The sequence below is a fragment of the Centropristis striata genome, chromosome 17 (assembly GCF_030273125.1).
Source record: "Centropristis striata isolate RG_2023a ecotype Rhode Island chromosome 17, C.striata_1.0, whole genome shotgun sequence".
NCBI classification, from domain to species: Eukaryota; Metazoa; Chordata; class Actinopteri; order Perciformes; family Serranidae; genus Centropristis; species Centropristis striata.
The window spans coordinates 36123405-36146886 of NC_081533.1; the positions used below are offsets into that span (position 1 = coordinate 36123405).

Here is a 23482-nt window from a genome sequence, read left to right on the forward strand (position 1 = left end):
TCATTGAAACATCACAACAGCTCATGAGTCACTACAGAATGATTGGAAGTAGGGCTGGGCGATATATCAAGATATATCGATATCTTTTTAAATGTGATACGGAATTAGACCATATCACATATATCAATATAGTTCTTTTTTCTCTTTCTTTATATATAAATGCTGCCCTTACTAGAGTTTGTCATATTTAGTTCTTTTGTAATGTTCGTTATTCTTTTCTGATATAAATATATTTATTTCAGAAAAAGATTGGCCTATTTTATTTCATAGGTTGTTTTTATTGAAGATATTTTTTATTTAAATGTGAACTTTATGGAGCTTTGATTTAAAAAAAAGGTTCTCCTGTTTTACAGTATTTATGTTCACTTAAATAAACGACTTGTGACATGTCAGATTTGGCTTTGACTGAACATTTGCTCTCACTTTGCAATAAAAATATCAGGATATATATCGTATATTGATATTCAGCCTAGGTATATCGGGATACGAGTTTTGGTCCATATCGCCCAGCCCTAGTTGGAAGTATCACAAATTTACCAGCCTGTTAAAAATTCATCAACTGGAACAAGTGGCTCTTGTGAAAAGCTCTTCTATTTAAAACATCCTGATCTAAAAAACTCTCACTACAAAATGATATTGTCAAGACTTGAAGTTTTCTCCCTCGCTTTGTTTGATTGTTTTTCCAACATGTAAGATTACCTTCAGTCCAGCAGCGACAATATGTAAACAACACACTGAGAGGGCGGAGCTAAAGCTATCATGGGCAGGGATTGGCTGAGGATCTGACGAACACCTGGCAGGTGGGTTGAGCTGATTGCTGTAGGCTGGAGGGTGTCTGGAGTCAGAGATGGTCCTCAACTGGAACACAAACCACATATGGAATCATGACTTTCACATCATTAGAACATCTGACTTCAGTTTGTTTCCAATGTCAAATATATTGTACTATCATTTTTCCCAACAGGGATCATTAAGTTAATCTAATACAGTTCTCAAGTTGACACTAGTACTGGAGCACGACAGTTAACGATGAACAGTTTGATTATGAAGAAGACATTCTGTTCATTCTGAGGTTCATACATGTTGGTTAGAAACTACTACATGTTTGAATCTTTGGATCATTTTTAACTGTAAAAAGCTTTAGTGAGTCCGTGCATTAGTGATGTCAGTCAGATATCACGCTCAGTCCCGTCTCTACTTACTAGTAATATAGTATACTTATACTACTAATATAGTGTCCCCATAAACAACATTGTTAGGGTGGGCCTTTGTTTAGGTGGTTAAAATAAGTCTTGTGACAGCCCCGTCTGCAGTCTGTTTCCTGCCTGGAGAGAGTCTGTTTCTCCAAACTGGGAACACACAGACCATCATCTCCTGCAGCTCATACACTGACTGGGGGTCAGTCCCAGTGTTTATGGGTAATGGTAAATGGTAAATTGACCTGCACTTATATATCGCTTTTCTAGTCCACTCAAAGCTCTTTACACTACAGACTGCTCTCATTCACCCTTTCACACACACATTCATACTGGTGGCAGAGGCTACCCTAAACGGTGCCTCCTGCCACCATTGGGAATTCATTCACACACCGATGAACGCAGCATCGGGAGCAATTTGGGGTTCAGTATCTTGCTCAAGGATACTTGGACATGTAGGCTGCCATGGTCAGGGATCAAACCACCAACCCTCCGGTTAGGGGGCCAACCAACTCTCCCAACTGAGCCACAGCTCTCAGATGGTGCTCTCTGCACCATCACTGCCACACAGAATGGCTGTAACTTTACTGTGGCACCACTTTGGACCTTCTATAGAAACACATTGTTTCTGGGGAGCAAAGAACATTCTGACGGAACTTTTTCTTTCAAGTTGTGCACTGAAGGCGTGTAGTCAGTCAGACTGGTACAGGGCTATGGGGCTGTGCTGGCCATGATTTCACCTCTGGAAAAGGCACTGATATAGGCATTCAACATATTAAATCAAACATTTACATGCAAAAATGATGCTACACACAGTATTTAGAGGGAGGAGCTGGGGTCTTACTTAGTGGGCACGGTGGGCGAGCCGGAGCGGTGGAAGTGGATGTTCTGCCACTTGCTGTCGCGGCGGTGCCAGATGCGCGTCTCCTCCGACTGCATGGTGCGAGGCAGGCCGCTGCCGTCGATGTACTGCGTGAGGCGGATGTAGGCGATGCAGGCGGCCTCGTCTCCGATCAGGTGGACGTGAGGGTTGAGCAGGATGGTGTGGATGGGCTGCTTCCCCTTGGACAGAGCTGCAGGAGACAGGACCATGTCAAACTCTATTCAGGTCCACAAAGGGATGTTTCTAAGGTGCAATAATGCGATAACGATATTCTTGATGATAATAAAAAATACAAAAAAAAATATAGAAACTGATTTTTTAGTCTGTATAAATACATTAAAAATTGTTCAACAAACTAAAAATCAATCATAAATCTAAATGTTGTGTAAATTGCAAATCTCAACAGTTGCCAAATATAAAAAAATTTACTCTCGACTCTTGAGTTTTAGCAAAAAATTTAAATAGAGAAAATTTTGTACATTTTATAGTACAATGTGATTGATCTCGTCCACTTGGAGAGCTAAATGTGAGCAAACACCTCATTCTAATGCCACCATTCCATCATATACAGTGATCTTACCATTGCATGTTTTAATGAATTATTGTAAAGAAGAATAAGGGTTCTTGTATGTTTTATTTAAGGCATTTTATTTTGACAGTCTTCTTGTAAATTCTGTGGTGGATTCTGGGCTCATATTTTGAAAGCTGCATTTGTTTAGAAACAGGAAGTAATAGTAGCTTTTTGTGATTAAAACAACTTTAATTGTTAGCTAACATTAGCTTGCGGCTAACGAACGGCATAATGCAGCAGTGTGTTTGGACTCTGACGGCCCGGACAGGCTGATAGGATTTAGTTCGACTCGCACAGAGAGAGATGATGCGGGGACGGGACTGAGACAGACAGAGAGATGATGTGGGGACGGGACTGAGACAGACAGAGAGATGATGTGGGGACGGGACTGAGACAGACAGAGAGATGATGTGGGGACGGGACTGAGACAGACAGAGAGATGATGTGGGGACGGGACTGATACAGACAGAGAGATGATGTGGGGACGGGACTGATACAGACAGAGAGATGATGTGGGGACGGGACTGATACATTACAGATAGACACGGCAGCTCGGTGTATTTACTGTGTGTGTGTCAGTGTGTGACACCCGACTGAGTGATGGGTGACACTTGCTGAGCAGAGACACAACGCAAAATAACTTTATATTATGAATAGTGTGGATATACTTTCAGTAGCTTATAATGTGACGTTAGTGCAGCACGAGACATATGGCGGGCCGCCACAGTCTAGACAATTAATGGAAACCCTTACACCACTACGTCACAAAGTAGGAATGTTGCAAATACCATGAGATGCATTTTTTTTACTCATAAATAAATTATAAGGATATAATTGTGAACAATATGATGTGTGACACACGTACACTGGAAGTCACTGAGAAAACAAATAGTAAACTTTCTGCCATCGCAGACTCATTCCTACCATTCTCAAAGTAGAAGCGGTGGAAGTCGGTGCCCTCCACCAAGTTGCCCAAGGCCTCCGGCTCGAAGGACGTAAGGCCAGGATCACAGATTTTCCTGAAAGAGTTCACACACAGCCATGTCAGTGATGAGTTTAACATGTAGCAGTCTATGGAGCTGAAAGGAAGTAATCTAGTGGGACTAACGTGTAGGCTTCAAAGTCGCCGTTGTTGATGGCCTCAATCAGCTGCTCAGTGACTTTAATGATTTCCTGCTTACGAGCTGAGAGACACAGACAAAGAAACAACAACGTTAGATTAGATGGGACGCACATTCCCTGATGAATATCAAAAGAAGCACAAATTACGGTTAAAAATGGACCAATATGGAAGATCATCACAACATCGACCCAAAGTCACAACATCCAGGGACTAAGGTGTATCATCGTTTTCAAAAACACACAGAAATACACTTTCACATAGAAATGAATGAAGGAAAGACTGGTAGGAGGTTAGTCAGCATGGTTCAACATATGACAACATGAACATTACCTTTCATGCTAAGTAGGTAAGCTAGGAAACAATGAATGGAAAGAATAAGAGCTGTTGTTGAGGCTTACTAAAAGTATATCACTGCACACACACACACACAGTAAATCCACATTTACCTCCAACAGCGTCATGTCCACTGTGGTTCCCAGCTAACTGAACACTCACAGTTGGCAGTTTGACTTGGCAATTCATTCCCTCAACTGACAAGAGAACCAGAAAACTAAGAACTGAAAGGTGGAACATGATCCTAACCTTTGCTTCTTGTTCCAGACTAAAACTAGCAGCCAACAGGCTTCTCAGCAGCAGGACGAGCTAAATACCTCCACAATACCCTCCTCTGATTGGATGTTTCATAAAAAGCCTGACGCAGCTCAAATGATGTTGTGGACTTTACTTTGCAAATATAAACTTAGTACTGAGTCAGTTTACAGAGGCATTATCAGTTTGCTAATGGGGCCTTGTTGGGCCAAACCTTTGTCCAATGATTATACAGTTTCATAGCAAGGCTATAATAGTTTGGGATTTTTCAGTTTTAATTAGTTTTTATTTTTGGGAAAATGCTTAGTTTTAGTTTAGTTTTTATTAGTTTTCCATGTTTCATCACCATGTTTTCTGTTCTCATATATATATATATATATATATATATATATATATGATACCTATGAAATATCGATCTCATAGGTATGGATCCAGAGGAATATGGAGGATAGTGATGTAACTCGGAGGTTAATATAAAAGTGCAGTATGAGATTAGCTCAATTGTGATCTCAATTAGGGACAATCTGATCAAATAAATGGGAAAACAAGGTTGTAAATCTGACCAGACATTTGATGGAAGTTTTTTTTATGTTTGATGTTACATTTCTTTTGTGTTAATTTCAACATGTCACATTTTAATAAAATTCAATTTGATTTCTTTAACCTAGAACCACAGATTTACCTCAAAGAGCTTTACCAGAGGAGGGATCCCCTCCCAGAGGAGTGATCCCCCTCCCAGAGGAAGGATCCCCCCTCCCAGAGGAAGGATCCCCCTCCAAGAGGAGGGATCCCCCCTCCCAGAGGAAGGATCCCCCTCCCAGAGGAGGGATCCCCCCTCCCAGAGGAAGGATCCCCCTCCAAGAGGAGGGATCCCCCCTCCCAGAGGAGTGATCCCCCTCCCAGAGGAGGGACCCCCCTCCCAGAGGAAGGACCCCCCCCCCCTCCCAGGACAGACAGACGTGAATAGATGTAATTTTATACAGAACAGATCTACAGATCTACAACATTCTACATATTGTAGATAGTGTGAGAGGGGAGAGGAAGCCTGAGATGAAGAGTGACAACAATAATAGCACTGACCCTTTAATGAAGTCTGTTACTAATGACAGTGGTTGTTGTGCTGGTAGATAAAATAGTAATAGTAGCAGTAATAATAATGGGGAATATTACTAATGGTAATAATCTCAGTAACAGTGAATATAAAATGACAGCAGAAGTAGCAAAGGTGATAAGAACTAAAATGACTAATACTGATTAATTGTAAGCTTCCACTGAAGGAAACCCAAAAGTATATTCTACTGACATAATGTCGACATAGCAGAAAGACAAATCAGTGAGAACTCAGGATACTAAGTGAAAAGGAAAGAAATAGAACCTTGTCTGAAAGTTGCTCTATGTTCAGGCCTGGACTAAATCAACAAAGAGAAGAGCTTAGCCTCTCCATGCTCCACAGTGTCTGTGGAGTGGAAATAATGCCCTTTGAGCTTCTGTCAACTGGATAATGAATAGTCTTTCCTCTGGGATCTCTTCTTAGTGTATGGACAGAAAAATGGAAGGTTGGCACGCATACACTAATGGACAGAAGCATTCACACACATATAGCAGATGGTGAGCAATACAAAGAAACTGAACACATCAAGTGATCCTATGAATACCGACGATGTGAATCACTTACTGTATCTGCACACATATTGGCTAGAAAACATTTAGAAAACAGTTGTACTTAATCACCTTTTTTTCACAGCTAACACTGAGACGAGGAGACATAAGGGGTGGGTCCATTACAGTCTAATACCCGGAATGAGGCGGGTGTCACTCACCGAATCTCCCTAATTTGAATATGAGCCATCCGGAACGGACTTCTGACTGGACTTTTTTTCGTCCTTGTCAAAGACAAGCGCCGTTTTTCTCCCCTTAAAACAGCCTGGTTACTGATTTGATAGAACGCTGAGCAGGATGTGACGTAGTACTTGATGATGCAACAGCACGTGTCATTTGTAAAAGCCGGCGAAGTAGCGAGTAGTCACAAGCGACAATAAACATAAGCCCCTTTATTTATTCTATTATTATTTTCTATTTTTACCGTGTATGTATATATTTATTTTGAGTTTCTTATTTTGCACCAATGGGAGATGCACTCCAATTTCGTTGTATATATACAAAGACAATAAAGGCTATTCTATTCTTCTTTCATAGTGTGGTCCTAAGAAATGCCCGCTATCTTGCTGGAAAGATCTGTGCCAGCTCTTCACCTTAGGGCGTTCATAGTGATCCCGCAAAGGCAAAGTGATATTCTGCCCTTTCATAGTGCAGTCCGGCGTCGCTAAACGAGGTGCACAGTAGCACAGTGCTAATAGGCTGGAGACAGTTAGCTCTCTAGCAGTACAGTGTGTTCACTTAGCGATCTCTGTTTACAACAAGCACCAGACACTCAGTTAGTGATGTCGTTTAATTCACGATGAGCAGAGACGCTGTGCATAATTAGCCATGCTGCTTTGTTTATGATCAGCGGCTGACGTTGTGCACAGTTAGTGATAGCGGCCACAGTTGCGTCTCCCGTGTTTAATCCGTTGCGCATGTGATCACGGTCGAAACTATCGCTAACCGATTACGTGACAATGGAAAACCAAACGTCACATCCAGAGTCTCTAAACCCCTCTGGGGACCTTTTTGTAATGGAGACACGTAGAGTGAGCGGACATTTGAGAGGGCGTGGCCTGAGACATTTGAGAGGGCGTGGCCTGAGACATTAGAGAGGGCGTGGCCTGAGACTTTAGAGAGGGCGTGGCCTGAGACTTTAGAGAGGGCGTGGCCTGAGACTTTCCCCTGAAGGAAACATGGCTATAGCAGTGTTGCCAACATTCCTGCCTGTAAGAGATTGTAGAGAGATACTGGTATCACTGGTCCCACCATGTCATCTCATCTCTTTCAGGGCTCAATATTGCTTCAAATTTAGAATACTTCTTGGTGAGGGAAAAACTGACATGGCCATTTTCATATGGGTCTCTTGACCTCTGACCTCAAGATATCTGAAACAAAATGGGTTGCTCTGGTAACCACGAGTCTCCCTTTTACAGGCATGTACACTTTATACTAATCCAATAAATCTCAGTTTCTAAACATGTCCAAGCATCAAAAAGTAGATACATTAGAGCACACACAGCACACAGAAAACACAAAACACTACAATCACCACATGGATATTAAACTTAAAGGGTCTGTATCACAACTCCACCAGATGTTTGATTCTAGAATTAACCTTAGTTTAGACAAGGCCAGCCATAGTTTATTGTGAACTCATCTTCCGTCATATGAAATATTCTAAGTAGGAGAATTACTCTCATTCTCAAACAAAGGCCATAACCTGTGAGGAGGGTTAGACAATGCCTGATTTGAGGCGGTCACAACCATAAAGAATGGAAATCACAGCTGAAACTACTGAAAAAAACAAAGTTAGTTATTATTATTAAGCTATTATGACAGCTTCTGACCTGTGAGGGGCGCTATGACACAATGGAGGAATGGCTTGGTTTTGACTTGTTGGATTAAAACAATGCAACAAAAATACCTCTGTGGTACTACGTGAACTTCAACCTATTTTTTGTCTGAATCTTTGAATGATGTTTTGGCTGGTAGATGGTAAAAATTCATACATTCCTTGTTGGATTATTTGGCCACAGAGTTTTTCACAAAGTGGTGAACCTTCCTCCATCATCACTATCACCTGTCAGCTTAACTTTACTAGCCTCTTGTTTCCCGTTTCAGCTTTTATGAAATGTGCTGCTAGCATCAAATTTAACATAAGCATTATTAACTAAAATTCATGATTTAAAAAAATATATAAATATATTAGATATTATTTTATTTTATATATAATATATACAATTACAAAATAAATAAAATTGGGCTGACGGAGATTGTAGAGAATAAAAAACAGATCCAATGGACTACAAACAAAAAAAACGGACACACAGTAAAAAAAAAAACATACAATATCATATGTTGCTGCTACAATTGCCTATCAGCATTCAAGGAACTTCCAGTAAAATCAGTTTATAAACGTTCCTCCGATCATTCGCACCAATTTCTCATGTATTTTCAAATTTTAGGGAAATATACAGTTCTACTGTTTGCTACACTTTTGAATACCTTCAGTGATAGCGGGCCCCAGCGTGGTGGGGGGGTGATGGGGGCCGGGCCCCAGCGTGGTGGGGGGGTGATGACATGTGGTGGGATGGTCAGAGAGAAAGACCAGAGAGGAAGACGTGAAGAAGAGGAGCAGGTAGGCAGCCGCCAGTGCCCATAGGATGTACTGGCAGCACTCCTCACCACTGGGCCAAGCGCTAGGAGAGTACCAGCAGGAGGAGGAGGAGGAGGAGGAGGAAGATGATGAACAGGAGGAGGAGAAGGAAGGCCTTTGAGAGGTGGAGTGGGCAGAGGTTTTAAGGTGATAGATTTGTGAGGGAGAGTGTGCTGAGAGAAGAATGGATGGATGAAAAGGAGATGTAGATTGGCATAGTGGGCGGAGCAGGAATGATAGGAAAACATGAGATGGAGAAAAGGAAAACATGAAATGGAGAAAAGGAAAACATGAAATGGAGAATAAATGAAAGCATGCAGGAAATGACAGATGGTTCAAAGCCCTCAACTCTTCGTCTAGCTGTAAACTCTTATTTTGGACAAAGCATGTGAGCATGTTCAGGGATGTATATATATTAATAGTATATATGTCTATGTATGTATGTTCCTGTTGCTCTGGCAGGGGTTCGGCTTGTACAGTTATCAGAGAAACAATGACAGGAGCAGTGTAACCCTAATACAAAGCACAGCTGGATACAGCTACGATCCAATCAGCCATGAACAACAATGGAGGCCATTATAGAGGGAAATACATGACCCTTAATGAGCCCATGTATGTTATATGTTATATATATATTATATGTTATATGTATGTTATGGACACAATAACAAATCACTTTCACTTTTTGGACAACTAGAACAAATATATTGATCCACAAAGGTTATTCCTTTCTCTATTCCTTTTAATCTATTTGTGACACTAAAACCTTTTAACTTCCAGGAATCAGGTGTCTGTCTGCTCATAATCAACAGTGTATTGTCCCATAGCACTAGTGTGCACTATGGAGACCCCTTATAAATGATATCCAACAGTTACTAGTATGGGATAGCAAAATAGTAACCATAAACAACTATCTAAACTTACGTCTGTATGCGTCTCTGCTTTCCCAAAATAGCTAGCGGCAACTTTAAGCATTATAACACAATGATACATTGTTTGGCTTCAAATGTTGCTCCTACATTGGTATCCAAACACCACTGTGCTGCTTCTCTTGATTGCTATAGACGGCAATTACGTATTGTATAAACACTGAACGTATGATGCTAATGTAGCCTTTGTTGTAAGCTAACACTAACCTGCTAGGTCTAACTACCTACCTTGCACAGACTACCTGGTATCGATCACATTGCAGTTAAACAAATCATCTAAAATTAAAGATACCCCACCCCTGATGTAAGCGGTTTGTGGTTCTAGAGTTGGTTCCGCTCTGGAACCAGTTCTCCTGGCCGAGCCTGGTCTTTGACTGTCGAAACTCAAAGAACTGGTTCGAGATTAGGAACCAGCTCCGAACCGCCCCTCAAACTGCCTTGGTCAAAAAGGGGTATATGTAGACCATATAATTCACCATGGCAGTGTCTTTCTGTTAAAAAAAATATAGTCAAAGCATCGGCAGCAAGATAGGCATTGACCATTGATTCTAAACATCGTCAATGGTCAGTTCAATCAACCTTCTGCACAAGCCTAATATACATTTTGCTGTGGCAGCCTGCTCAGGGCTCTAAGTTAATTTTCCACAATTACATTTAATTAAAATGTCCAAGTAACTCATTGTTCTGGGGTTCTTTTGCAGGAGTTATAGGCTTCTGCAAAATAATCACCAGGACTGAAGATGAAATTATGATATTCAAACTTAGATGATCCCATCAATATAATTTCATTTTGCATTTGAGTTTCATATAAAAAAACCTGAATAATGTCAAAACATCATGCACTACATGACTTCCTGGCCACTGCCTGAGTTAGGCTACCTTAATTTGGAAGAAATAAACACCCAAGAGTATGTGTCAAGAATAACTGTCCTCATTGTATACTAAAAATAACACATTACTAAAGTAAAAGTATGGTGAATACAAATTTCACTACCATTAACAGATACATTTCAATCTAATATGAAATAAAGTGTCCCACCATACTCGACTCTTCATGTGATTAAGTGAGCCGTTTCTGCATCATAGTTAACTATGTTTTCTTAGCACATGGTTAGTTAACTAGCCTGCTAGTTCCATTATTGTTGAATTCTACACTGGAAACAGAAAATGAGATGAAAAAAGTTGTCACTCATCTGGAGATAATGTGCAAAACCAACTGGGGCAGTGGGCGGGGCATCAAGGCCACTGTTGCCTCAGGGCAGATGTGTTTTTCAAGGGCACGGGCCAAATTGTGAAACTCCTGCCCTGGATGCCACTATGAAAAGTTGTAATAGTAAGATGACTCTGCTGTCGCTCAGGTAAACTCAAATCAAAAGGATGCCCGCTCTGTCTCCACTTAGAATATGAGCAACTGGAATAGTGACATGACGTCAATCATTTGCCAAGTCATAGCGATTAAACAACACGGGTTGTACAGGGTTTTCTCCTCAGGCAGAGTGACAAACAGACATTCCCAAAGAAACCACACTCATCCAGGTCCAGTGGAATATGACAGATACAGTAGCTTGGGGGAGAAAAGTGATGTTGATGACTTAATGGTTTATCAGACCACAAAAGAGACAATTAGCAAGCAATCACCATCCTTCTGCCTCACCCACCATGGTTTAAATACAAGGTGTAGCACTATGCACATTAAGAAATAGAACATACTAAAACTGAAAGACAATTAACAGACACAATCAGTAACAGGATGCTGTCCAAAACCTGGTTACCCCAAACCTAATAATAGTGTAATCCCACCTCTCTTCTCCCCAAAGGGAAAATACCTTTTGTGTCCACAAAGTGAAACGAGGCGTGACCTTTAACTGTGAGGCAAAAACTTCAAAATGTAGCACTTAAAGCTTAAAAACTTTATATAAAAAGAGTTTAATGAGGTACTTTGTATTTGTTAGTTGGACCTCCCTACCTCTCACGTCTTCATCCTCAATGGTAGTGTTGGCACTCTCACTGGACTCCTGAGAGAAGACAATAAGAGACACACCAGTTAAAGCAGCACAAACAAGCTGAGAACATCATCTGAGTTCAGCTGAGATCAGGGAGGTCAGTGCCATTTTATCATCATCCTAGTATGGGATTAGACTTTTGACCAGAACTCATTGTAACTGAAAGATGGTGAGAAGCAACTGTGAAGACATTATGCTGAGATAAGACCTTGGGTTTGTTTGTAGTATCGTCAAGATACTTTCAACATGAACGAGCATGACTCGTGACATAATTGTTTTGATTTTATGATAAGGAATCTAAATACCAACTAAAGGCTAATTCAGGTTTGTTTTAGTTACAACATCCAGAAATAAATTGTTGCGATCTGGGGTTAGAAACATGATCAGTTAGAATCTAACATGATTCAGAACTTTATAGGAAGAAAAGCAAGGATATGCAAAAAATTCTGACAAAATGAACCATATTTTTGTAGAGTAATAATCAATGTCAATCAAAGTAATAATCTCTACAAAGTGGGTCACTTTGCGGCAGTGTTAGTCTACCAGTGACCCGCTTTGTAAAGTAATGATTGGCAATCTACCAATCCTCATCCAATCATCCAAAAGGAGCCAGCAGTCACATCAAAGGTCTGGAGAAGGTGCTATTTGCCGTTTCCATGGTTTTGTTCACCGTTATGTAGAGATTATAAAGTCCATACAAAGTAAAGCTTATTAAGATTGTAACTCATATACAACAACTTCCTTACTTACTACTAATAAGCAATAATTCTGAGGTTATTGAGGGAAAACTCTTAGTTAATGTCTTACTGGTTGTATAATAAGGCCATGCAGAATAAGGCATTAATAACTACTGAATAATGACTCATTAAGAGCCAATATGTTACTTATTTGCATGCTAAAAAGCAACAAATTAATCTTGAATATGTGTTCCCTTAAATAAAGTGTTACCACAAAAAGATGATTGCACTGGTATAAGCACAGCTCTCCTTACGCATGACACTACACAACACTATGCAGAAGAACACATACTGCGTGCTACACTATGAGCTACAACACCTTCATGTCACTGCACAAAGCCATAGATACTGTACAAGCATGCACAAGACCCCACACGGTCAGCTGATAGACCATACATGACAATGTAGAGCCATACATCTGCACAGACATGGTGGATGGACTCCAGGCTGTTCTGTCCAGGCCCAAACAGCTTTGGTATTCAGGTTAATTGGAATAGTTACATGCAACAGTTGAGAACAGCATGCAATATGTCACAGAAATACCACAGTCCCTTGCCTTTTTTAGATGACGTGTGATGTATAAATAACATCCATGGACACACAAACACCATCATCAGAGGCAACATTAAGGCTCTACTCTAAATGGCGCACATATCAGCAGTCAACTACAGCTTCAGCCTAACATCCGAACAGCTGTATACCTTGTTTCCATCAGCTGGGTTGTGGATAACAGTGGTTTGAGGCTCCTGATTTGAGAGGACCAACAGTAGGAAGAGAGGTTTATGCACAACCATAGAAAGTTAGGAACAACGTCAGACAGGAAAGTATTTTGCAAGGAAAGAAAAGAAAGAAGAAAAATGTTGAAGGAAGAAGGGAAAACTGACAGAAATGCTATTTAGGGGAAAACAAGTTAGTACTAAAACAGGATCACTACAGCACTGCTATAGACACATGGGACGTTAAGGCCATGGAAGTAACGGCAATTTCCTCCAACATCAAATGAAGTATATCAAGGGGTTCAGTACAGATGATCACGTTTTGAAGACAACATGACAATAAGTAACATTAAACACCATTAAGACACCATGGAAATGATCCATTACCAGCTTAATAATACAGACTTGTTTTTACACAGGAAAAGGATTACATGAATACGTTAAAGGCAGGCACATTACCAATATCACACACAACTCCATGGTAACATCAAACACATGTACCTGTAGGACTCATAAAGAAGTCGTCAACATGGGATAGGACTGAGAATTGTCAGAATTGTGGATCTTCCACATGCTATTGCCAAACTGTTTGCTGTACACTCACTCACTCATCCTCATGATGCTGGCTAGTCCCTCCACTTCCTGCTGTACACTGGTGCAGCATTAGTGTGCAACATGGCTAAAAATGACTAGTACAAGGCTAGGCTATCCTCAGGTGAACCCTTTCACAGTGATGAGAACAGGGTCTCTAATAATGCTACTGTTGCTAGTGATGGATTTTGGCTCATATCTGTCAAGTTTTGGATTTGAAAATAAGGGAAATTTTCCGCTGCGAGCAGTGCCACCACCCCAACCAAGCTCCAGTCTCCCTTACATTTTAAGACAGGTGTAGAAGAAAGCTAAAATCACCACTTATCAACCATTATAAACTACTATTGGCTTTATGCACAGCTGCACTACTTCCTGAACTTCAGCCAGCTCCTTTGTTTCCTGTCTGCCATAGAGTTGACTAATCAACATGTATGCTGTTTGCTTCATCTGTAATCAAACTGAAATGTAAGGGACCCTGTTCAGACTTGGTGTGAAGCCGTGTCTTGGGCGATCTGATCACAAGTGGACAGATGAGACACATTACTGTTTACACCTGTGTGTATCATGTATCTCCAGGCGTTTCCAGCTGACCACTAGAGTCACTATTTGCTATCTTGCAAGCAAAATTGTCGTAAAAAGCACGGTTACGATATGAGTCGTCAAGTTTTCTTTTGACTGAATCTTCTCCTCAAATCTAGATTGAACATCTGGTTTCACTTGCACCCCAACCACATACATCAGTCCTCCTCTACATTTTTACGACCATTGGCGTTCTGTCACCATAACAACCAACATGGACGCATCAGCAATTGCAGTACAAAATATATCTGGTCAAATGTGTTCTAGACCACTTCGGCAAGTGGTTTTAATGATCCCATCACAATACGTCTCTGACCCTGTTTACACTTGTATTTAGTGCAGACCAATTGTGATCCGATCGCACAAGAGGCATTTTAGAACCAAGTGTAAACAGGGTCAAAATGACAACTGGATAGTTTTGTCAACATGCAACTCCCTCCAAACCACAATCTGCTGTTTTTTCAATTATGTAGACACACAGATTAAACAGAACAAGATACCAGCCTTGGGCGGTATCACAGTGCTACTCTAGACCAGGGAAATGCAATAATTATCAGTCTCTCCATTGGTAGAAGAAGCTGAGCTGAGAAACTTGGCAACTTCAGAGGACTATTAATGAAATAGAATGCCTCTGCCCCGTTTTGAGAATTTTTTGGGTTTCGTCCTTCTGATAAAGGTGAGCCAACTAACATGAACCAAGCTGATGTGATTTCTGTCATTTTATTTGACAAATTTAATGGGCTGTCACCAAAGAACAAAAGATTGCCATCAGTGAATAACTGCATGATACAAACACCATCACATACCATACACCCCGGTGAAGTGTCAGGAAAATACCACCACCAGCCACCAACACACCTCGTTATTATCATTGGCATCAACCTTTTCAACATAAGCTCCTCAGTACATTTCAGTTAAAAACATCCCGTTATCCAGTTTAGAGTTGTGTTTCATAGGAAGCTAACAAGCAGAGAGATTGTGCTCTTAAGAAACCTGTTTAACAATTCACCTTTTGCTTCTGGGTCTATTTTGGATGAGGCAAGTATGGGGTTGTGTTTTTCGTTCCCATTAGTGATGAAGCTCTGATTCTAATTTCATGGCAATGGGTACTGAGTTTTTCCAAACAGACAGAAAAACATGACTTCTTAGAAATAAAGTATAACATTTATCTATAACTTTGACTCCACAAAAGTTCAGACAGTGTGAAAAAGTAATCAAAACAGAATGAATGATTTTGAAATCATATACCTTCATTCAATTGAATAGAGTACAAAGAAAATAAGCTAATGCTCAAACTGGGTAAGTGATTACTATGCTCCCTCTATCTACTTCAAAGAATATTGAGGTAATCATAATAAAAAATGAAAAAGTTAATGATTACATCGGTAATAAATGGCCCCTCCAGGTTCACAATCTAAAATTCAGCTCAATAGCAACAACAGCTCAGAACCTGCAGCAATGGTATATTAGCCCCAGATGACATGCAATGGCCCCATTGTTGCCATTACCGCCATCATCAACAACAAAGGAAAATGGAGCCCATGTACAGCAGTATGACAATGCAATAAAGCAATCCAGAAGTCTGTGCTACACAACCACTAAGGACACATGTGGTTCTTAAGCTTTATGGAAAAAAACAAACAATCACCATCGACAACACTTGAGAAAGACGTGGGGTCCCACAGAGCTGTGTGTCGGGACCACCGTACGGACACAGAGATAGTCAGACAGACAGACAGTCATGCAACATGCAGGCAGCAACGCAGGGAGACAGTGTACCAGAGAAGGAGTGGGGACAGGCTCTTTGGGGCTGGTGACCACATTGGCCTTGTTGTTGATCTGGAGTGGACAGACAGGTAGACAGACAGGACAGGGCAGAAGTGACAAGACTTAGTGTTCAAACAATTGCTCTTCAAGCAGCTGCTGTGGAGGGAAACGTTGCTGTCAACAATGGGAAGCGTCCATCACTGTGAGCCACTCAGCTTCACCTTTTAGTTTCAACAGGAGCATTAAAACCCAACAGTGTCACATAAACATCAGCTCCTTGACTCCTGATACGACACTACATGGATCCTTTGTACAATACAAAATCAACAAAAAAAACCCAATATAACATTTCTGAGTTCAGCAGAATTGACATGCAGCTGAAACGCGACTACAGGTGAGCTAGTGTGAACTGTGTACAGGAACCTTGGCAACAACAGACAGGAATATGAATACCATTGGATAAGACTCGTTATGTGAGCATGTAAGCATAACCTCTGACAAAGACATGTCCAGTAACAGACCCAACAAAGCAGTAAAAAAGGGAAATAAATCGGTATCCTCACAAAAACATTGGACTAGTCAGATATGAGTCTAATTCTACAGCTATAGAACTACTTCATCTGAAATACTATCAAAAGATCATAGCTACATTCTTCTTTACCTCTACTCTAAGGTCCCAGGAGGATTGTTGGGTCACATTTTGACTATTTGGACAGAGTGGAGACAAAACTAAACTAAAACAAAAAATGAGAAACTAAAGAGCACAGATTTATTGTTATGCTGGGGACACACAACATGACTCTTTAACCCCAGTCATAGTATGAATGGTATCATGTGCGTCCACGTTTTTAACTTAAGCAACAATTTTGACAGTTGATGTTTCTGTTAGTTAAACAAAGCAGCATGGCTAATTATGCACAGCGTCTCCGATGATCATGAACATAGAGATGCAGAGTTAACCGGCATCGCTAACTGTGCACAGAGTGTCTGGTGCTTGTTGTAAACAAACAGAGATCGCTATATATCGCTATATATATCGCTAGATTTGCAGACTGGACGCTAAGGGGTTAACATCCCCTCCGGCTCTGTGACTGCAGCTTGGAGAGACTGCTGCAGGAGAACTTTGTCGCTTCGACTTGTTCTTACTCTTCTTAACATGCAGAGAAGAGTAAGAAGGAGTCTTCAATAACACCAGAAAAAGTCGCTGGACTTGTCAGCAGTCACTTTTTTGAGAAATAGTTGCTAGAGGGGTCTGAACAGTCGCTAAATATAGCAACAAAGTCGCTAAGTTGGCAACACTGCTTCACAGGCTTTTACAAATGGCGCGTGTTGTTGTGGCGTCCAGTACTACATCACATTCTGCTTAGCAATCTATCCAATCAGCAACCAGGCTGTTTTCAGGGGAGAAAAAACATCCCTGCTCTTCTACAGAGACTAAAGTCCACTCAGGACGGCTCATATTCAAATTAAGAGCGTTTCGCTGAGTGAACCCGCCTCATTCAGGGTGTTGGGCTGTAGTGGAATCAACCTTTATGCTAACTAAGATGTGTTACCACAGCTTTGGAGTTCACTAGCAGGGAAACAAGCTGTTCAACTGACGATATTGTTACTCATTTACAATTTCAGATGGAGGACATTTGAAAAAATAAGCTGTTATCCTTGAAGTGGACCACTTGTCTCCATACTGTCCGTCAGTCATGCAGTGCCCCCCAGCCTTAACCATCCTCGGGTGGAATCTGAATACAAGGGGTTTATACTACAAGCTGAGGCCTACCCTTATATGGTCGATACCATCTGTCTTCCTCTTCTGCATTGAGCAGCCACAACACAACAACACAAGAGACATTTAGCCTACATGCCTGGCTCCGCAGCACCAAGGAACAGTGTCTTTAAAAGGAAAATACTTTCGAAATGAGTGGAAAGCACAACAGACCTTAAAAAAAGAGTGAATTGATAAGATGTTGCATCACAAGTACTGGATGTGTGAGTCGGCAGTCTGCCAGCATGCTGATTGAAAAGTTTTTCTGCCTTCCTATGAATTAAACTTTGTTTGCCCATTTAATGCTTGCTTGCCGTTTGGTTGCATTTCAGCTTCACTTTTATGTAGTTAAGGCATTGAAAAAGTCCAGTTTTGTTTGGTTTAGGGTGCAAGACCTCTTCACTTAGGTTAGTGTTAAAAAGGTCCTGGTGAGGTGTTATAAAACAAACTTTAAAAAGTAAAACAACTGCACATAACGTCAAATATGAAGTAGTCACGTTAGTTACGATGGTTATGTAAAAAATGCACATCCTAAACAGGGTGAAACTGGATGACAGATTTATCTTCCACACTTGAATCATAATATAATCATTAGTTATTCATTTCCAACAGTTTCCTCAGCTCAGACAACACATGTCCCCCTTAATATAATATATATAATATATAATAATGCAGCAGGGGATAATTATTATTATTATACTTGGGCTGGAGATTTATTCAGTGAAGAGAGTTAAGCCCCTATGTTTAGTTAATTGGATACAGTTCCACATATAAAAACACTAAAACATGGGCTGAAACCTGCTGAGGAGCAAATGCAGAACATTAGCATGTAAAGCAATGCCAGAGTACACATTAGCTTTATGAGTGTGGAGAGTAAAAGTGAAGCTCAACTTACTTTGACACCATCTGCTTTTTTGTTCAGCAGGCTCTTGGCTACTGTTGAGGAAAAGAACAATGAAAGGAAATCAGACCAGCTGCAACACACACACACACACACACATTACTAGAACCTGAAAGTAGCCCTAACTAACCCTAACCCTGGCTAGAGTTGGAAGCAGAAGAGAAAAATGCAAATGAAGTCAGGGGATGAAATAAAATAAATGAAAAATAAAACGTGTAATGAAGCAAGCAGCAGCAGTTTCCCTTAATCTCAATTCTTTCATGTTTTATCTCAGACATGCTACAAAAACAACTACGATTTGTGAGGAGTGATATAAAATCATGCCGCTGTTTTTGGGTTTTGGTGGCCGATGGAGACCACTTGCATTCAGTTCACATGCAGAAACGAAGTGAGACACAAACAGATGATTGGTGATGGTAGGGAGAGAGCAGGCCACAGGGAGGATTTTATATTCCTTCAACCATAGACATACATGTTTAGTAACTGACCTCAAATATCTATTAGCAGCCATATTAGAAGAACATCTGATATGGGCTAAAATATGTGGCACATATTTTTTTCATTTTATAATTATGAAATATAACATGTTTTCTTGTCTAATATGGCCACCAATGGATGCACAGTGTCAGCTAAGAGGCTGGTGCTAATGTGCTTCAGTGTAGTGACATCATTGAGTGACATGCCTCATTGTGATGCTGTGGAGAAGAGCCAACGCACCAAGAACTCTTACCTTAGACATGAGTTAGCACAAGACGGGAAGGAAGAAAAACAGAAGGAAACACGGAGGTCACTGTCATCATATTGCCATCTGACATTTTAGAATTTACCAAAATAAAATGAATGTGAATAAAACTAATGTAATCTTGACTGTCATTTTTCCAAGAGAAACATCAATAATGTTGGACGCATTCGAACATTTTGCCCTTTAAAAATGGACCTGAAGATGGAGCACATCGATCTGAAGCTGTTATAGAAGCAGAAAGAGGCCAGAGCCTGGACTACAGTTCAACCTGCCAAGGATATCTTTCTGTTATATGCTCACAGAGCCAAACAACTGCAATCCTGAATGAGTGGTTTCACCAAGGTTCCTTAGTTAACCCAGGCTTCGGCATTATCAACGTCATTTGACCCAACTGCTGGAAAAACACACTTCTTTGAAGAATATTAATCATTATTACAGCTAAAAGCAATACTGATGCTCTAAATAACCTATAATAATATGGTGAAGTATTAATGTAAACACACTGATTATGAATATAGTGAAGTATTAATGTTAACCAGGTGGCAACCTCCGGGTCTGAGCATGGAGGCATTCTACCAAAAAAAGTTTGGCTGCAAAAACATTTCTGTCCATTCATTTCAATGCAAAATTTAAAAACTTCTCACTTGATTTATTACCTCATACATTTTTTTAAGACAACACTATGGTCTCAATCACTAGTAAAACATCGTATTCAAGAAAATTTGATGTTAATAGTTCTAATAATGGCCCCATTTAGAAGAAAATAGAAGATAAAGAATGGTATGATTTGGGGCGGGGCTACCTTTGATTGACAGGTCACTAACAAGGAGAACAATGCGTATCCACGGCAACGTGTCAATAAAGTTATATATAACGTTATATAGATAGAAAAGAGGACGTTTAGCGGTTTGGTCTCATAACTTTGACCCTTTCACTGTATTTTCCCTTAATGACAGTTTATTTGAACGTTTTGTTCAGTAAATGTCTTGTTCAGTGTTTGGTTGGACTAACAGACACTCCAAGGAGTCGCTGCTCAGTTTTCTGAGGTAAGTAACAAACATTTAGTTTTTGTTTGTTGCTAGCCAAAACTACCATCCCAGTTAATGCTCAAGCTAATGCTAACAGTAATTATCAGCAGCTTCTCTCAGTCAGGTTGAGGTGTAGAGAGGCTGTAGTCAGTGATCAGATCCCTCTCCTCCTCCACAGTCCAGATATGGTCTGCTCCCCGTATCACAAACAAGATGGAGACCAGTGGAACGCTGAACTGATGCTTCCAACGGGCCACAAACCAACGAGACGTCACCGTGACTACCTCCATTATTCATATACAGTCTATGGTGTAAACTTGTATGTAGACATGGTGAGGCGAGCTGCTGGAGTTCAAATCGAGCATCAGAACAGGTATGAACGATAATTTAAGTGACTCTGAATGCAGCATGGTTGTTGGTTTTAGTATTTCACAAACTGCTGATCTAACAACCATCTCCAGGGTTTACAGAGAATGGACCAAAAAGAGAAAATATCCAGAGAGCTTGATGCTTGTTGATGAGGTCAGAGGAGAATGAGCAGACTGGTTCAACAGGAACTCAGATCACTGGTTACCACCAAGAAGACCTTCTCTGGACCACAACACGTCCAGCCAAAGCAGGTGAAGACCACGCCACCACATTATTAAGGTTTACCTGGCTGGCTAATAGAGTGTCCGGTGAGTGCATAATAAGGACAGAGTAGAGGAGATGTGAAGGTAAAAACTGTCCTCAGCATGCAGCACTGTGTTAATGAGGGCAGAAGACCACCAGTGTTGATGGTTCAGGCCTACCTGAGAAGTTGCGAGTGGCCAGCATGGTGGTGAGGATAGCACCCTGTGGAGAGACAAGGACACTGAGTATACACTGGCTGAAGGTTATATTAGTGAATTAATGTAATTTAGAACTCTGCCATTAACAGGATCTGGTTTAATCAGACATCAAGGAGTTCATTTTTAGTCATAAATCAATTTAGACAGAAACAGTAGTTCCTGTAGTTAGGCTTGGTAGGACAGTATAACATGAGGGATGGTCTCCATGGTGGACAGTATAACATGAGGGATGGTCTCCATGGTGGACAGTATAACATGAGGGATGGTCTCCATGTTGGACAGTATAACATGCGGGATTGTCTCCATGGTGGACAGTATAACCTGAGGGATGGTCTCCATGGTGGACAGTATAACCTGAGGGATGGTCTCCATGGTGGACAGTATAACATGAGGGATGGTCTCCATGGTGGACAGTATAACATGAGGGATGGTCTCCATGTTGGACAGTATAACATGAGGGATGGTCTCCATGGTGGACAGTATAACATGAGGGATGGTCTCCATGGTGGACAGTATAACATGAGGGATGGTCTCCATGGTGGACAGTATAACATGCGGGATTGTCTCCATGGTGGACAGTATAACCTGAGGGATGGTCTCCATGGTGGACAGTATAACCTGAGGGATGGTCTCCATGGTGGACAGTATAACATGAGGGATGGTCTCCATGGTGGACAGTATAACATGAGGGATGGTCTCCATGTTGGACAGTATAACATGAGGGATGGTCTCCATGGTGGACAGTATAACATGAGGGATGGTCTCCATGGTGGACAGTATAACATGAGGGATGGTCTCCATGGTGGACAGTATAACATGAGGGATGGTCTCCATGGTGGACAGTAGCTCCTGCTGTCACTCACCTTGAGTTTCCTTCTAGCGTTGAACTTCTTCAGGCACTCCACCGTCTCCTGTCGGTGCATCATGGACGCCACAGTGGAGCGTTGCTGTGAACAGGTAGAGACAGAGTGCTGTTAGAGGACAGAAGAGGCCTTGGCAACATGTAATAACCACTGTGTGTGTGTGTGTGTGTGGTTCCTACGCAGATCCAGGGGTGTTTGAGAGCGTCGGTGGCGGTCACTCTCTTGGCCGGATTAATGGTCAGCATCTTGTTGATCAGGTCTTTGGCCTCTGGAGTCACCGTGTCCCACTCAGGAGAAGGGAACTGGTCCCAAAGGAAACCACAGAAACCATTAACCCTCCTGTGCTCCGTTTTGACCCCAAATCATTTTCAACATTCCTTTAACCCATTGACGCCTAAAACTTCCTGTAAAACCTCTTTACTTTGATTTTAAAATCAGCCCCTAAAACCTGAAGTTTTTCTGGAAATTCAACAGAAGTGTCAACGCTTCTACTAAATAATAGATTTTTCAGCCTCTGTAGCAGATAGAAATGAAATTCAAAAAGTATTTGAGAGCTTATACAAATACTACAAAACGACGTATCCGCTTTCCAGGCTTCAATGGGTTAATATACGTTAACTTTCATAGAACTGCTTGCAATTATGTGCATATGTGCCCCTCTGCATCTTTTATAGATAATATAAATTTCAACTTTCTTCATGCATTTTTACGTGTTTTATTCATTTTTTTAGCACCCATGGTCCTCGGGGGTCAAAAATGACCCCATGACATTAGACTGGCTTTAGGACACGTAGAAAAAAAAATTACAAACTTTATTTTTTCCACCAGGAAGACAGCTAGCAAGAGTATATATATGCACATATTGTCCATTATGCATATAAAGACACACACACTCAAATAAACACACACTCACAGGTCAAGTCAAGTCAAGTCAAATTTATTTATATAGCGCATTTACAGACGGCTGAGCCGCACCAAAGTGCTTCACATAAAAGTGCAAAAAGTGCAATAAAATACAGAATTGACAAAGGTAAAAAAGAGACTAAAACTAAACAAAACAAAACAAAACAAAACAGCAACCAAACAACTTTAATTGTAGGCAAGAGAAAAGAGGTGGGTTTTTAAGTGAGACTTAAAGACATTTAGGGACTGCGCTGCACGGATGTGGAGGGGGAAGCAGTTCCAGAGTCTGGGGGCTGCTACTGAGAAGGCCCTGTCGCCCCTTGTTTTTAGTCTGGACCTGGGCACCTCCAACAGCAGCTGGTCAGCTGACCGTAGAGCTCTGGAGGGGGTGTGGTGGTGCAGAAGGTCAGACAGGTATGTAGGGGCCAGACCATGGAGGGATTTGTAGACAGTTAGAAGTAGTTTATAGTTGA

At 41.0% G+C, this 23482-nt stretch overlaps 1 protein-coding gene across 15 annotated transcripts in view; it reads right to left on the reverse strand.

Annotated features, from left to right (window-relative positions):
- The window catches only part of LOC131989923 (calcium/calmodulin-dependent protein kinase type II delta chain), a 102785-nt gene continuing 79303 nt past the window's right edge, over positions 1-23482 (reverse strand). For 2 of the 15 annotated variants that reach the window (XM_059355286.1, XM_059355285.1), the window contains exons 10-20: positions 22286-22408; positions 22107-22190; positions 21205-21247; positions 18638-18678; positions 15996-16055; positions 13032-13076; positions 11557-11605; positions 3759-3834; positions 3575-3669; positions 2041-2269; positions 1-858 (exon numbers count right to left, since the gene is read on the reverse strand). In XM_059355286.1, the coding sequence (XP_059211269.1) occupies positions 855-858; positions 2041-2269; positions 3575-3669; positions 3759-3834; positions 11557-11605; positions 13032-13076; positions 15996-16055; positions 18638-18678; positions 21205-21247; positions 22107-22190; positions 22286-22408 (849 nt within the window). In that variant the 3' untranslated portion in view covers positions 1-854. Of the gene's footprint in view, positions 859-1959; positions 2270-3574; positions 3670-3758; positions 3835-11556; positions 11606-13031; positions 13077-15995; positions 16056-18637; positions 18679-21204; positions 21248-22106; positions 22191-22285; positions 22409-23482 lie in introns of those variants that run through there. The other 13 variants (XM_059355293.1, XM_059355292.1, XM_059355294.1 and 10 more) reach the window with 10 other exon arrangements.